At 61.7% G+C, this 14,458-nt stretch overlaps 4 protein-coding genes across 4 annotated transcripts in view; 2 read left to right on the top strand and 2 right to left on the bottom strand.

The window, feature by feature from the left end:
• Positions 1-1,524: 1,524 nt before the first annotated feature.
• On the bottom strand, positions 1,525-2,991 carry MNEG_1090 (hypothetical protein; the record flags this gene model as incomplete). The annotated part of the gene is made up of 4 exons (XM_014050423.1): positions 1,525-1,732; positions 1,868-1,933; positions 2,127-2,467; positions 2,905-2,991. The coding sequence occupies 4 exons, from the start codon at positions 2,989-2,991 to the stop codon at positions 1,525-1,527; spliced, it is 702 nt and encodes a 233-aa protein (XP_013905877.1).
• A 2,551-nt stretch (positions 2,992-5,542) lies between these two features.
• On the top strand, positions 5,543-9,900 carry MNEG_1089 (hypothetical protein; the record flags this gene model as incomplete). Its single annotated transcript, XM_014050422.1, has 12 exons — positions 5,543-5,553; positions 5,674-5,821; positions 6,121-6,223; positions 6,508-6,647; positions 6,856-6,925; positions 7,221-7,375; positions 7,688-7,874; positions 8,172-8,309; positions 8,495-8,559; positions 8,806-8,889; positions 9,197-9,344; positions 9,677-9,900. The coding sequence occupies 12 exons, from the start codon at positions 5,543-5,545 to the stop codon at positions 9,898-9,900; spliced, it is 1,473 nt and encodes a 490-aa protein (XP_013905876.1).
• A 1,348-nt stretch (positions 9,901-11,248) lies between these two features.
• On the bottom strand, positions 11,249-12,214 carry MNEG_1088 (clp protease adaptor protein; the record flags this gene model as incomplete). The annotated part of the gene is made up of 3 exons (XM_014050421.1): positions 11,249-11,326; positions 11,731-12,035; positions 12,190-12,214. The coding sequence occupies 3 exons, from the start codon at positions 12,212-12,214 to the stop codon at positions 11,249-11,251; spliced, it is 408 nt and encodes a 135-aa protein (XP_013905875.1).
• Positions 12,215-13,408: 1,194 nt separating this feature from the next.
• MNEG_1087 (Glycerophosphodiester phosphodiesterase GDE1) overlaps positions 13,409-14,458 on the top strand; it is a gene marked incomplete at both ends in the record, with an annotated part of 1,426 nt that continues 376 nt past the window's right edge. The window contains one exon of the mRNA XM_014050420.1: positions 13,409-14,359. Coding sequence (XP_013905874.1) covers positions 13,409-14,359 — 951 coding nt within the window. The remainder of the gene's footprint in view (positions 14,360-14,458) is intronic.

Below are 14,458 nucleotides of genomic sequence, written 5' to 3'. Positions count from 1 at the left end.
CGCTGCAGCCTGGCAGCGACGACAGCGAACGGTCTCGTGCACACAGCGCAGGGCACGCGTCACCAGCGCCCTCCAGTGCAAGTCAAAGCCTTATCTCTAGTTGCAGGAGGCTTGACTGTGCAGGGGGTGAGGGGCGGCGCGCCACCAACCAGGGCCAACCCTGCGCCGGCCACCCACGACCTGAGGCGCCGGCGCACAGATAGGCACCAGGGGCGTGACGCGAAGCGCCAACGCGCACGGCACACTCCCAAAGCAGAGAGCCAAGGTGCAGCGACAGGTGCAAAAGGTGCCTTGCTGCGCGTCGCGAGCGGCGTTGAGTGCAAAGCACGACAAACGCGACAAGCGGCGCGCGTCGCGCGACCCCAGAACGCTCTCATCTTTGGAATTCGGGACGCGCGGGGTGAGTCGGCCCAGGAGTCCGCCGTCAAGTTCAGAGCTACAGCGTGCGCCGTTCGCCCAAGGCGCAGCACACACATCCTGCCCTAGCAACAAAAATCAAAAAGTGCGGCGCGGAGGCCAGGACTGGGGGTGGCACCAAAGCTGGGGAAGGCGCGCAACAAGCAGCGATGGTGGGCGCATAGAAGCGGCCGCGTCCTGGCACCGCAGGTTGTGCACGCCTGGCCCGTGATGGCGGGGACGAGGGCGTGGCAGCATCATCCGCTATAAGTGAGTTCATGCGGGAGATGTTGATGGGACGTGATGCGGTGGCTGGCATCTGTCCCATGGGGCTGCACGTGCGTCGATGTGTGCACTTGGGTGCGCATGCATCGTACGTGACATGGCATGGCAGCGTGCCGCTCCCTCCCTCACAGGCCCGCGATCGTCTCACACAAAAGACCGCATTATGCGGCCCGCTGGGCGCTGCGACCTGGCAAGCAGCATCACCCAGCGGTGCAGCCGGCACGGCGCCAGCAGGTGTGGGGCTGCGAGCGTTGCAGGCTAGAACACTGCGCAAGGCCAGGACGCCGCGGCCTGGAAGGCAAAAGGGCAGGTGATGTAGGCCCGACGGGGCGCTGCTTGCAAAAGACCTGGCCAGCGATCAGCGAGCAACAGTGCGACACCAGGTCATGCGCGATTCAATCGAGCAGCCACATTGCGGCGTCCACAACAGACGGCCGCGTGCAGGCTTCCCTCCCTCGGGCGACTGGAGCGGCGGTGTTCAGGCAGGGTGTCTCAGCTGCCAGAATATTGTTGCTGGGAAGCACGCGTGTGCAGCGAAAAGTGCCTTGGGGCCAGGTCGCACGTAGCGACAGAAATCAGGGTTCCTGGGCGAGCAACCAGCAATCCCTCCCAAGCGAAACAGAATGGGTCAACCGACATCCAGCGCCAGCTACGGCGCAGACGCATGTGTCAGCAAAGGTCAACCCGGCCAACTCGCCAGGCCCCCCTCCACTCAAGAGTACACGCAGCGCCCGGCAACGGCCGAGACGCGGCTGGTCGCAGCACGACCGGCGCCACCCCGATGCCGGCCAGCCTGCGTGGCGGCGCCTCGCACGGTGCGGCGCCGGCGGCCGCGCGTCGGCCTCACGAGTTCTTGATGAGCGCAAGCCACGCGTCGTCCTGCCGCAGGACGAGCTGGTCGCAGAAGTTGCGCCGCGCGTCCGGCTCCATCCGCGGCATGCTGCCGAGCATGCGGGGCAGCCAGTACGACAGGGGCTCGACGGCGGTGTCCACGGCGCCGACGTTGTGGGGGTACTCGCCGGACACCATGCCGTTGTACTTCTGCTGGCATCTGGGGATTTGGTCAGCGTGGCCGGAGCGAGGGAGTTGGGAGCTGATGAAACCTGCTCGAATGCGTTGCGGCCCATCACTGGTGCGCCCAAGAAGGCATCTGCGACACAGGCCGGGAACGACCTGCTGTGCACACCTGGGGCAAAGGGGTACGTCCCGCGCGCTGATGTCCGAGGTGTGCGCCGTGGGCTCGTTGCAGCCCCTGCGGGTGAGAGGGCGCCGGCGGCCGAGGGAGCGTGCGTCTTGGGGAAGCTGCGCGCGACTCGGACGTGTACGGCACCGCAGCAAGCGTGTGCGTGCTTTTGGGTGTGCACACAAGCCTCCTCAGGTCTAAACGCAGCGTCTGGAACGCGACCAGTATGTTATGGAACAGACCCAGCACAGCTCCAGCACACCTGCAGGCCTGGAACCAGCCGTTGACAATCAGCCTCGTGCCCTTGATGTACTTGTCAACCACCGGGCCCTCCACCTCGCTGCCGCTGAACTCACATTCCTCTGACGCGACCAGCTGCTCCGCAGCGTCCGGGTGCGTGCAACAGTCGTTGCGACATGCTGCGCTAGGACCGGTGGCGGTCACCGCGGCGGCGGCTGCACCCCCTGCAGCTGCGGCGGCGGCAGCTGCTGCGGCGCTCAAGGTGGACTGGGCGGAGTCAGATGTCTGCGTGCAGCACACGTCCATCATGCTGCCATCGCTGCCGCTGTCGGTACGAGGCACCTTAGTGCCCGAGCCGCGCTTCTGGAAATTGAGGAGCAGGAGGAGGGGCCAACGAGGAGGCGGGGTGTCGACGCAGGGTGCAGCGCTGGCGGGGCCGGGCAGAGGTGACATAGACGCCTGCCTGATCGGCACCAGAGTTACTCTGGCCAAAGTGACGCCGTTATCACCCGTAATCAGATCTGAACATGCTCGACCAAGCCTCGCAGTCCGGCGTGGCGGGCTCCCGGTGCCCGCACCAACGAGGGTTCGTGGCCTTACACGCAGCTCATGCAGATACATTTAACCTCGAGAAAATCATGAGCACCCCTTCCCACACACCGCTCAGGCTGTCGGCCTGCAAAGCGAATTCGAGATGCGCGCTGCGAGGCCGGGGCCACGCCCGCCACCTCCACCAGCCTCCAACAACCTCATCAAAGGCCATGAGCACTGCTGCACCACGATCAGGCCTTGCGGCTCACCTGTGCACCGGACGAGCTGTGGGCCCGTCTCTTGTGGTGCGCGGCCTTCTGGGCCGTGTCCATGGCGAGCATCGCCACGCGATCCATTGCAGCCTCTGTCGCGCGCGCGTCCAGGCTGAGGCCTTTGTGAGCCGTCCCGGCGATTGCTGGGTGCTGGGACCTTTTGTGCGTGAAGGCAAGCGTGTGATGCTCTGATGCTGGTGAATGTCAATGAAGCAAAGCCAATTGATGACCATACGATTGAGTGCGGGGAAGGTAAGGCTTCCCATGAAGAGCTCTGGGCACACTCTCGGCAGCTCCTCCTCTCCTTCCATCAGGTCCAAAAACCGCCATGGCATCCCTTCTGCGCCGCCACAGGAAAAATGAATGCGAACTGATGTTTCACGTATTATAAGCCCCGCTGGCCTGCTGGCCGCCCTGCTTGGGGCACATCTGCGATGTGCATAATCACGAACGTGCGAACCGACCAGCCCACGTCACTCGAAAATCGCAGACACCTTGTCACAAGCACATGCTTGCAAAGACTCTGCGATACGCTGAGCCCTGCAGCCTATAGCGTGGAGACCGCTGACGCGACACAGCGCGCTCCGAGCTGTGCGCGCCGCACCACGCGGCACTTTGCTTGCGGTGGACCATCAAGCAGGCCTTCGCGGCTGTTCAGGAGTAGAACTGGACCGTGTACGCGTAATTGGCGCCAGAGGCGGCTTCAATCTAACCAAACTCGAGCGCGGCCACCTACACTTCGGGCCGCCGGCTAGCGGCAGCGTGGCGACGCATGGCGTGTCACGAGCGCATCAGCACAAGGCCCATTGATGGCAAGGTGGGTGATGGCCTTGGCTCTAGCTGGTTCAACAACAAGATGTTTAATCTCTACAATACGTCCAACAAGTCGGGACGCGCCGACGCCGACAAAGCGCACGGCAACACTGACCTGGCATGCTTCCTGGCGCGGCAGCGGGAGCAGGACCACCGTGCTTATGTCCAGCTCAAACGCAAGGTGGGGGGCGGCTCTGTACACACGTAGCATCCAGCTGATAATACAGCGCCATGCTGGACATGAAATTGCACAGCAGGGCTCTCGCACCTGCTTGCAACTGCAGAGCGGCACATGTTGCCCTGGGCTCTGGACCTTGCAACTGCAGCACAATGGCCCTTGTCGATTCCACCGGATGGTTTGCCCCATCTTTCTAGGCGGATTTGAAGTTGGCCAGAGTTTGGGAGGAGCGCTGTGCGCAGCTGCGACCCAATCCTCAGCTTCTGCCGCCGGGCTGGCAGCCTGTCACCCTACAGACGCCGACCGTCCTGTACAAGGTGAAGAGATGCAGCCGTGGGCCTGACCCTGCCCCAGCTGCAGTGGTGTGGGGTCAGGGCGGTAGGGTTACCAGCTGCAGAATTGTTTGGTGTAAGTAGGGGCACGCCTGTGATGACACTCCCCCTTACTTTCGTGATTGCTGGCGCTTCAGGTGGTGGCAGCCGATTGCGGACGGTTTGTATCTGTATTCGACGGATGTATGGAGTACGTGCCACAGCGATGGGTTCACGCGCGCCATGCGGGCGGCTGCGACGGCCCATCGTGGCCTCCGCTGTGGAGCTGCATGTTGTATTTTGAGACGGAGCACCAGGTGCGGGGCGCGGTGGGCGAATGCCTTGTTGTTGCCTTGCTTGTTGCACATGATACCGATGCGCTACGGTATCTTGAGCATGACATAGCTCATTGAGTCAAAAGCTGGCAGGCCAGCCACGGCTCGCTGCCTCTGGGCCAGCCACGCACTCACATCTGCCCCTACGCAATCAGCACTTGCAGGCCCCTTCCCACAATACAATCACGCAGGCGCTGGCTGCACGGTTCCCCGCAAGCAGCAAGCACCTGCGTGGCGCGCACGTACTGTTGCGTGTGCGCGTGCAGGGCCGCGCTTACTCGGCTCCTGGCGGCCGGTGGGCGGTGGGTAGCCTGTTTATGGAGGAGTGGATGCGCTATGTCCCAGTGGCGGGCGGCACGTTCCTGGAGTATGGGGCCAGCTACACATGAACCACAGTTTCTTTGTGCAACAATGCAAGCTCATGACCATCTGCGCTGAAGCCATGCAAGAGCTTCTGGGACGACGGCGCTGCATGCCCTGCAGGCCCGGCATCTGCTTTGACTTGCTGTGCAACATTTGACCACCAATCACACATCCAACCGCACGGGCACATCGCCTGGGAGATAGCATTGTGCTACTACCACTGACTTATTACAGGTGTTTTGATGTGACTGGTGCTTGCAAAGGTCCAGGTTGCATGTTGGTCGTCATCTCAGTACGCAAGTCTTTGCAGGCCTTTTCTCTCCAAAGAGCTGCCCAGGCAGAAATCAAGGTTTCAGGTAACATGCCAAAGCATTCATTGACATATATCATTGCAGCCTGCGACAACTGTCCGTTCGAATTGCCTCACGGTGCACGACGCCCTCACGCGATGGACGACAGTTTGACGGAGAGCCTCATGGTGAACGACGCTTGCCGTCGCAAATGCTAAGTAGTTTGGTAAACAAACGATGCGATCAATGTAATTACTACCTGCCACAACAGTCTTGCCCCACCGTTTCCCGCAACACACGTCACTCGCCACGCAGCAGCAGCCTTGGCGGAGCAGCGGAGCGACAATGAGCCGCAGGTGTGCAAGCCGCGCAGGCGCCTTGGGCCGCACGCATGCAGTTGTCTTTAGGTCAATATCCAGCACATAACGTTTGACCCTCGCTTCCCTCTTTCTGCGAACGGCGTGCTGTGCCACCAGCCGGCCAGCAGCCAACGTCACGGCCGATGTCGAGGACGCCTCCCGCGATGGCAAGTCTGCCAGTGAACCTGACGCTTACTTTGACATTCATGACTCCTGGGAGCCAACCGAGGAGGAGGACAAGGAGCTCGCGATCACCGCAGAGAAGGTGCGCCGACGGCGACACGCTGTTGCTGGCGGCCGGGCGACTCACCGCCGGCCAGTGACTCGCCCGGCCTGCCTTGGCACGTGGCGGTGCGCGCGCGCCTGCATCTGTCCAGCTACCAAAGTCAGATATGTGTTTTGCGTGTTGTGCGGTGAAATACCTTTGCAGCGGCCACGATGACCACGCACACCACCTGCATCATGCGGGACCTTGTGATGATCACGAGCAGGGCTGTGCTCCAACTGCCCAACACCCTTGCACCATGCTCTCTTGCCATCCCTGCATGTGTGCGTGTCACACAGGATGCTAGCTGGTGGCAGAGCTGCTACCACAACACCACTGCCATGGTGGGCGCTGGTGTGCTGTCCCTGCCGGCCTCGTTCGCAACTTTGCTGTGGCCCGGAGGTGAGGGCGTCTATCTGGCCCTACTCTTGACGTGCCTTGGACTTGATCAGTTCAGGGAGTCAGCAGAGAAATGTTGCTGCGCACACGGAATTTGGCTTTCATTTGCAATGCAACATCTACATACAAACGTGCGTGCACGCGCACACATACACAGACACACACACACACACACACGCACGCATACACACGCATACACTCACACAATCGCATGCACACGCGCACGCACGCCAGCATGCTCGCGCAGTGTCTCACAGTCCTGCATCACAACTGCACGCTGTATGCAGGCATCATCAGCCTCGTGCTGGCGACTCTTATCAGCCTGTACACCATTCTGCAGCTTACGTGGCTTCACGAGCAGCGCAACCCCAAGGACGGCTCAATCCACCGCATGAATCGCTACCACCAGCTCACTTCACATGCCTTTGTAAGTTCCCTTGCTCTGTCTCATGCGTGATAGCCATGTTACGCGCTCAAGTAAGGGCTGGGGAAGCGGGTGCGATAACGCTCTAGTGAAGCCGACCATGCTACGGCCACAGTCAACCTCAGTACTACGGACTGACCACCGCCATGCAAGCAAGCATGTGACCAGGAATCATCATCACGCGCGTCCGGTTGTGCCGTTGCTCCCGCAGGGCCCCAAGGCTGGACGCTGGATGTTGTTGCCCTTCCAGCTCATGGTCTGCATTGGCGGCGCAATCACATGTGAGAACGAACACGCGAAACCAAGGAAGCTTGGCTGTGCTTGCTCCTTGTGCAAGATCTTGCGCAAGGACCATGCATGAGCAGATTCTGCAAGTGGGGTTCCGTATATTTGCGCCTGCCTGCTCAGAGAGCGCATTCTTGCCACAGAATACCCCAGGCGGCCGAGGACGCCAGTGAGGCCTCTCAGCCATGCATGTCATCAGGTAATCAGTCGCCCCTAAATGCGCCCAGTCACACAGGCCGAACCTGCCCCTCATTACGCGCACCACCATGCCACACACGCACGCACTGGCAGATACCATCACGGGGGGTGCGTCCCTGAGCCGTGTGTGGAAGTACACTTGCGACGGATCTGTGGACCCCGACACCAACCTTAAGTCTTGCAACACGTCGTTTGGGCTGTCGGCCTGGATAGTGGTCTACTCGGTGGCGGAGGCCATCCTCAGCCAGGTGGGCTCCGGACGGTTTTGAAGCTGCAGCCACCGACGCGCATAGTTTTCAAGGTCACACACCAGCTAGCTCGGTTGTCGCTGCCCTGGATTGCATAGTAGCAGCTGGCTTTAAGACATCGGCTAGCCCCAGCAAGCTGTTGCCAACAGCTTGCCAGGTCACAGGCAAGCTGCAATCTGTCGTAATGACAGACTCGCACGAAACGCCAGGGCGCTGCTCGCATCACCTCCCAAAATTTGATGCTGCTGCTGCGATCTCCTGCACGACAGCCACTGAGCGAGCCATACACACTGACCATCGCCAACATGGCAGGTTCCAAACTTCACCAAGCTCGGCTGGGTGTCTGCAGTGGGTGCCTTTGCATCCCTAGCCTACTCGACCATTGCTTGGGTGCTGCCCCTTGTTTATGGGTCCGCAGCCAACGTGTCGTATGGACCCAAACCCGACCGCACAACGGCCCAAGTCGTGTTTGGCGTCTTTAACGCGCTTGCCAACATCGGTGAGGGCGGCCGGCTCCTCACACTGCATGCCCTTGCCCTTCTGGCACTGCCAGCCCGGCATGTCGGGTTCCAAAAAGCTTTGCAGCGTGGTTTCACCAGGCATCTGACGCCTGGGGCGGCCTCTTCTACCTGCGTGAACGGCCGGTTGCTCCTCCTGCCGCTGCGCCCTCTCCTGATGGGTCCTCATCTGCTTCGCCCTGGCCAAATGCCAAAGGCATGCAAACGCAACCCAAAGTGGACAATCTTAGTCCCAGCCTCAACCTGCTTTGACCCACCCTTTGCCCCCACGCGCACAGCCTTCGCTTATGGCGGCCACAACATGGCTCTGGAGATCCAGTCCACCATCCCCCTGAAGCCCCCGAGGCGCGGCAATGGGCCGGCATCATCTGTTCGCCAGATGGAGGTCGGAGTCTACACGGCATATGCCATTACAAGTGAGACTCCCAGATGTTCCGGCCTGAGACTCAAAGATGCCCAGTGGGCGTGCACAAGGGTCAGCAGCAGTGGGTACTGCCACGGAATCAGTCCCAACACCACTCCTTTGGGCGCTACCCTTGCATTTCATGACTCTGACCAGCCCCAAACCCTGCTGCCCATTGCGCATCAATGTCCTATGCAGTTTACTGCTATTTCATGGTGGCCATATTTGGCTACCACGCATTTGGAAACCTTGTGGAGGGAAATGTGAGCGAGGGCTGCACCGCTGGCCAGTCAGGCCGGCGCAAGGGCAAGCCGCTGGGTCCCCTTTTCGAGTGTGCACGCGGCACACTAGCATCCGCTCCACACGGCATTGCCACGCGGCGCCCAGCAACGCCCACGTTTGTTGGTCGGCCCTGCATGCACAGTCGATCCATGGTGTGCAGCTGAACTACCCAGCCCTCTAATGGACGAGGCTCACCCGGTTGCCCGCCCCTGCCCTGCATCCCCCAGGTGCTGTACAGCATCAACCGTCCTTGGCAACTGATGGTGTTCACCAACCTCACTGTAGTGCTGCACGTGCTTGCGAGCTACCAGGTGCGCTTGAGCCGGGGCTGCAGAGCACGGCATTGCTGGTTTCGGAGCACGGCCCACATGTCGAGCAAGGACAGGGGTTGCGGCAGGGGGCCGCCCAGCGTGCGCATCCGTGAGACCTGCTGACACAGTCAGCTGGCTGCGGCTATCTGTGACTCTGTCATCAAGCATGTGAAAAACAACTGGCGACTCTCGCTTCCATCCTTCTTTGCTTCTCAAACTCCTACAAAGCACTGCTTCCCCAACCCCAAGTTGCTGGCCCTCGTTGAAGTGTGGGTCGCCCCTATCCTTGGGCCACCGTCACCCTCAGGTGTTCAGTTTCATTGTCTATGACCTCATTGAGAAGAAGATCATCATCGACCGCCTCAAGCTGCGCCCTACGCTGCCCGTCCGCCTGGTGTACCGCACCCTGTACGTCGTCTTCACGGCGTTTGTGGCCTGCCTGCTCCCCTTCTTTGGTGCGCACAGACGCCAGACACGATAATGGCTGGGTGATTTTGGCTGGTTCGGATGGTCCCCAAGGCACTCGTGCCGTCAACCGCCACAACAATGGGGCTCACCTGGGCTGTGCTGCGGATGACGCACTGTACTGGCACGATATGAACGCCATCCCTGGTTCCGTTGATACGGACCAAAGCATGTGCAGGACCGAGACGATCTGCATTGCTAATCAATGTATGTATGGACCCCATGATGGTTCCATAACCTTGGTCGTGTTGCCCATGCTCGTGATCGTTTTGACCATTTTGGTAATCACCACATCCACCCAACTTGCCGCTGTTGTTTGCAGGTGACATCATGGGCCTGGTCGGCGCTTTGGGCACGACCCCCACATCGTACACAATCCCGCCGATCGTGTGGCTGAAGCTCAAGAAGCCGCCTACATTCAGTGCCCACTGGTGGGCGTGCTGGATCACCATCGTCCTGTCAGCTTCGGTGGGCGTCCTGGGGGCGCTGGGGTCGATCTACCAGCTGGCCATCAGCGCGCCAACTTTTGGCGTCTTCCAGAGGTGACAAGGTATGGGGCGTTCGCTGAGCATCAACCAAAAGTCTCAAGCTGGCAAGTCCCGGGGGCGGCTTCAACCCGGCGGCTGCAACAGATGCGGCCGGGCTCAACGAGGGCTGAGAGGGATGACTTGCGAAGCCCGTGGCGGTCCGAGCAAGGTGACGGTCAGCGCAATTGTGAGGCCGCGGCCTGCAATACCGCTGATCGTGTCGGGGTTCTTGGTTCCCTCTCGTGGATGGTCAATAGGATTTGAGCGGGTTGGGAGGTGTGGCACCTGCTGACTACTAACATTCGGGTTGCGTTCAAAGATTTGGGTCAGGGTGGTGTGATTGCGTCGCAAGATATCAACTGGCATTTGTTGACACGGCGAGCGGGTGAGCGGCGGCAGCCGAATTTCAACCCCGAGCTTTTCCCTTATCTCTACGACCTTTGTGCACACACCTTTCTGCATGCCTTTCTGTGCGTGTCTCGCCCTGCCTGCCACAGGGAGTGCCAATGCACCCTCGAAAGTTGCGAGCTATTCATGAAGGCAACTGCTCTGGAAATCGTTTGTGATCATCGCGCTTTCATGTCTGCAGCATTGGATGCATTTAGGATGGGGTCGTAGCTTATCAATATTGATTGCCGCAAGTGCATGCCCCCTGAAGCCCCGCAGTTGATGCTTGGTGGGCCGGACGCATGGTGCCAGACATGTTGGATGCGCTCGCCCCATGCTGCCGGTTGTGTTGTTCCTAATCCCTGCAGAAATTGTTGTGCCCCTGACCTGGTAATAACCAAGCAAACAATTACGAAAAGCCTGTTTGCATACAATCAAGTATGCTATGTTTGGTGAAGCCATGAAAACAAAACAACCAGCGCTCAAACAGTCAAATGTGGACTCGATAAAGTGCTGCACGCAGTGGTAGTACTGCAGCACAGGCCAGTACTCGCGCCAAAAGGGACGCGTTTGATGAGCAGAAATCCCAGGCCTGTATGTGCAATCTGATCACAACCTGTCCACTCCGCCCACATCCTCGCTCTTGAATAACGATTTCCAAAACAAAACAGCCAGCACATGTACATGCTGCTGCAGACCATCCGCTTGCGGTGCGGCACCACTCCACTGTCCAACCATCGTCAGCCTGTGCACTACAAAACGCGGTCCATGCGTACGACATGACATTGCTTGATCATCACACCAACACCGCCACAAAAATCTGCTCTGCACAGACGCGACTCTCAGATTAACGCTCGCTGCAGTGACGCCCACTCTAGCAATCACTCCTCGCTCCGCTCACTGCGCCGCAACTGCAGGCGGTCCCTGTTTGCCGGATTGGTTGTTGCCAGGCCATAGCGGTGTTCACGGGCCCTTTGAATTCAGGCAGTTGACCTGTCCGGCTCGATGGCTGTCTTGAGGCCGTGCAGGTAGAGCTGCTGGCGGTAGAACTCGGCGTGCTGAGGATGGGGGCAGGAGGGGGGCAGGAGAGCAAGGGGTGCGGGAGGGGTGATGCGGCAGAGGCGGCAGGGGCGCAGACAGGAATGCCGTTCCTTCATTCCACTCTGCTGTTCGCAAGGAACGGCAGGGAAGTTCGCAGGGGTGGCGACCCAGATGTCCTGGGCACGACCTCCGCCAAGCACGAGGGACGCATGCGCGACGAGGCATCTGCTCGTGGTCTTCATCAACTTGTCCAGTTGCACACATGGCCCCCGGCGCAACCCCAACCGCAGGCATCTCCCATGGCGTGCGTCCAACCACTGCGCAAGCAAGCGGTGTAACCCGCAATGCAGCACCACTGGCCCGACAACAATACCACCACCGGAGGTGGCCGCCAGGCGCTTGTACAGCGTCAGGCACACACCTCCTTCAGGCAGCTGACCACGATCGCCATGCCCAGCTGCTTGCTGGTCTGGTAGCAGTTGCGCGCGTGCGTCTCGTCCACGCCGCGCACGACGCCGCAGATCCCGGACACCACCCTCTGCTCGGTGTGCGAGGGCGCGTCGACGAGCAGCAGCCGGAAGTTTCCGCCGGGCGGGCTCGTGCTGCCGCTGGCCGCGCCGTCCCCAGACTCGGGGCGCGCAAGCGTGGCAACGCCGCCGGTGTCCTTGTCCGTGTTCCAGCCCGCCTTTTCAACCACGTTGACATCCTTTGGGCGCTCTGCAACGCCTGCGGATGGATGCACAGAGCGTGGTGCACAGGGGTTCAGGGGCGTGCCTGCAGCAGGCGGCAGCAGGGTGAGAAGCGCCTGCAGCACGGGCCTGATTGGGCGCAGCACCAGCCTGGCACACAGCAGCCTGAAGTCAGGGTATCTGGCGCTGACTGCATGCGGAGACGCAGAGCGGCATGCTTGATTTGGAGCTGGACAAGCCGGCTTTTGTGATGTCACAGGCGCTGCCCCTCGTGCTGCCCAGCTGCATGCGCTCCATCTATGGCCTCAACTGGCAACCCACAGCTGCAACTTCACCTTAAACTGCATGATCCTCCTGCCATCCGCGAGTGCTCACCTCCATCACGGCCGCCGCCAAAGCGTGCAGCAGGCGCGGCAGCAGCACGCGTTGATGCCACCAATCGCGCTGGGACGCGCCGAACGCCAGCTCGGCTGGCTGAAGAGCCACGGAAGGTGTTGATTGACTGCATCCGAGCAGACACGGGGCCAGGCGGCGAAAAGAAAGACGTTCCGGGTCTGGTTCGAGTGATGGCTGACCAAATGTGGTGAAGGGGAAATGTCACACTTCTCTACAACAAGCTTGTCCTTTCAGCTACATTGCCGGTCCAGAACGTATTCGCCACAGACGCCAGTTGGCAACGGCAGCCAAGGCGTTTTTCAATGGTCACTTGAGCGGTCCCCACCTCGGCGCCCATCATTCGTTCAGTATGCAGTTGAGAAGCCATGTTATGTCAACCCGGCCGCGCGGGGCTCTTCTAGTGCCCCGTGTCCAGGGACCCCAAAGTTGCCTCGCGCGGTCAGCAAGGGTAGTCAGCAAAAGCAGCAGCAACAGCAGCAGCAATATGTCACTGATCGCTGCTGGTCAAAGGATGCCGCATATGGTGAGGCCGTCGACTCCTGCTGGACAAGAGGCACCCGCAATTCGTCGTTCCTGCCGCCTTCCAATGGCCAAATGCAATGCGTATGCAGGCCATAGCCAACGGGAGGCTCATGGAGGCCGCGTTCGCGGTCGGAGGCCACCGCGGGCAAGTGTTTGCAGCAGGCAGCCAAGGAATTCGTGTCAGCGGCGACTTGCGACCTGCATTTGTGCCCAGCAACCTGCGCTCGGTGTTGGCAGCAGCACAGCAGTGCGTCGACTCTCGTCAACTAAGCATGATCCCCAGCAACATGCAATCGGCATGCTGATTAAAACCCTGTTGACCATGGTGAACCTTGCCACACCCCGGTCAATCGACCCCGTTGGAGAACGGGGTCAACCCCCTTTGCCATGCACCAGCCTCCCGCATTCAAACCCCCCTCACGCGATGCGCTATGCGCCAGCATCCAACGCGTTTCTGCGCCGCGCGGCCCCCTCTCCGAAACACCCTGCAGCATGGGCGCCAACATCCTGCGCGGCGGCACGCTGATCCCTGCGTGGCGCGAGAACACCACCGGCTCCTTCCTCGCAGCCGCCGCCACCGGCGCGTCATTCGTGGAATTCGACGTCCAAGTCACGCGCGACGGCGTGCCGGTCCTCTGGCACGACGACACCGTCGATTTCGGGGACCCCTCCGCCCCCAGCCGCGCTCCTGTCGGGGACCTGACCTTGGCAGAATTCAAGGCCCTGGGATCCATCACGTCCAGCGCCGGCGCCGCCGCCACGCGCCTCGCCGTCGTGCGCTCCTTCTGGGAGGAGGCCGCCGCCGCCGCCGCCGCCGCCGCGCCCCCGGCCTCACCGCCGCGCGGCGCCTCGCCGCCCCGCGGCCGCAGCCCGCCGCGGCACTGGCGGTGCGCGCTGGACGAGGGCTTCCCGACCCTCGAGGAGGTCTTCGCGGCGCTGCCGCCTGGCGTGGGGTTCGACATCGAAGTCAAGATGGCGACCCCCGACGACCTGGCTGTCACGCCGCCTGAGGAGGTCGACCGCGTCATCGGCCCCATCCTCGCCGCCGTCGAGCGCTGCTGCCCGCCCTCCGTGGGCGGCGGCGCGGGCACGGGCGCGGGCGAACGGCAGGTTGTGTTCAGCTCCTTCGACCCCGATGTCTGCCGCGAGCTCCGCGCCCGCCAGTCCCGCTGGCCAGTGCTCTTCCTCTCCACCGGCGGCACCGACGCGCACGCAGACCTGCGCCGCACGAGCCTCGCCGCGGCGCTCGACGTGGCGCTTGAGTGCGGGCTCGCGGGTCTCGTCGTGGACAGCGGCGCGCTGCAGGCCGACCCGGGCTTCGCGGCGGCCGTCGCCGCGGCGGCGCCGCGGCTGCGGCTGCTGACGTACGGGCGGGAGAACGACGACCCGGAGTGGGTGGTGGCGCAGGCCGCGCTGGGCGTGCACGGCGTCATCTGCGACGACGTGCCGGCCGCGCTGGGCGCGCTGCGCTGCGGCGCGCGCGCGGAGGGCCCCGCCGCGGGCGCGGGCGCGGGCGCGGCGCTGGCCGCCGCCGAGGCGGGG

The sequence above is a fragment of the Monoraphidium neglectum genome, assembly GCF_000611645.1.
Source record: "Monoraphidium neglectum strain SAG 48.87 unplaced genomic scaffold scaffold00103, whole genome shotgun sequence".
In the NCBI taxonomy this organism is placed as follows: Eukaryota; Viridiplantae; Chlorophyta; class Chlorophyceae; order Sphaeropleales; family Selenastraceae; genus Monoraphidium; species Monoraphidium neglectum.
The sequence above is the reverse complement of the archived record's forward strand: the minus strand, read 5'-3'. Positions and strand labels throughout refer to the sequence as shown.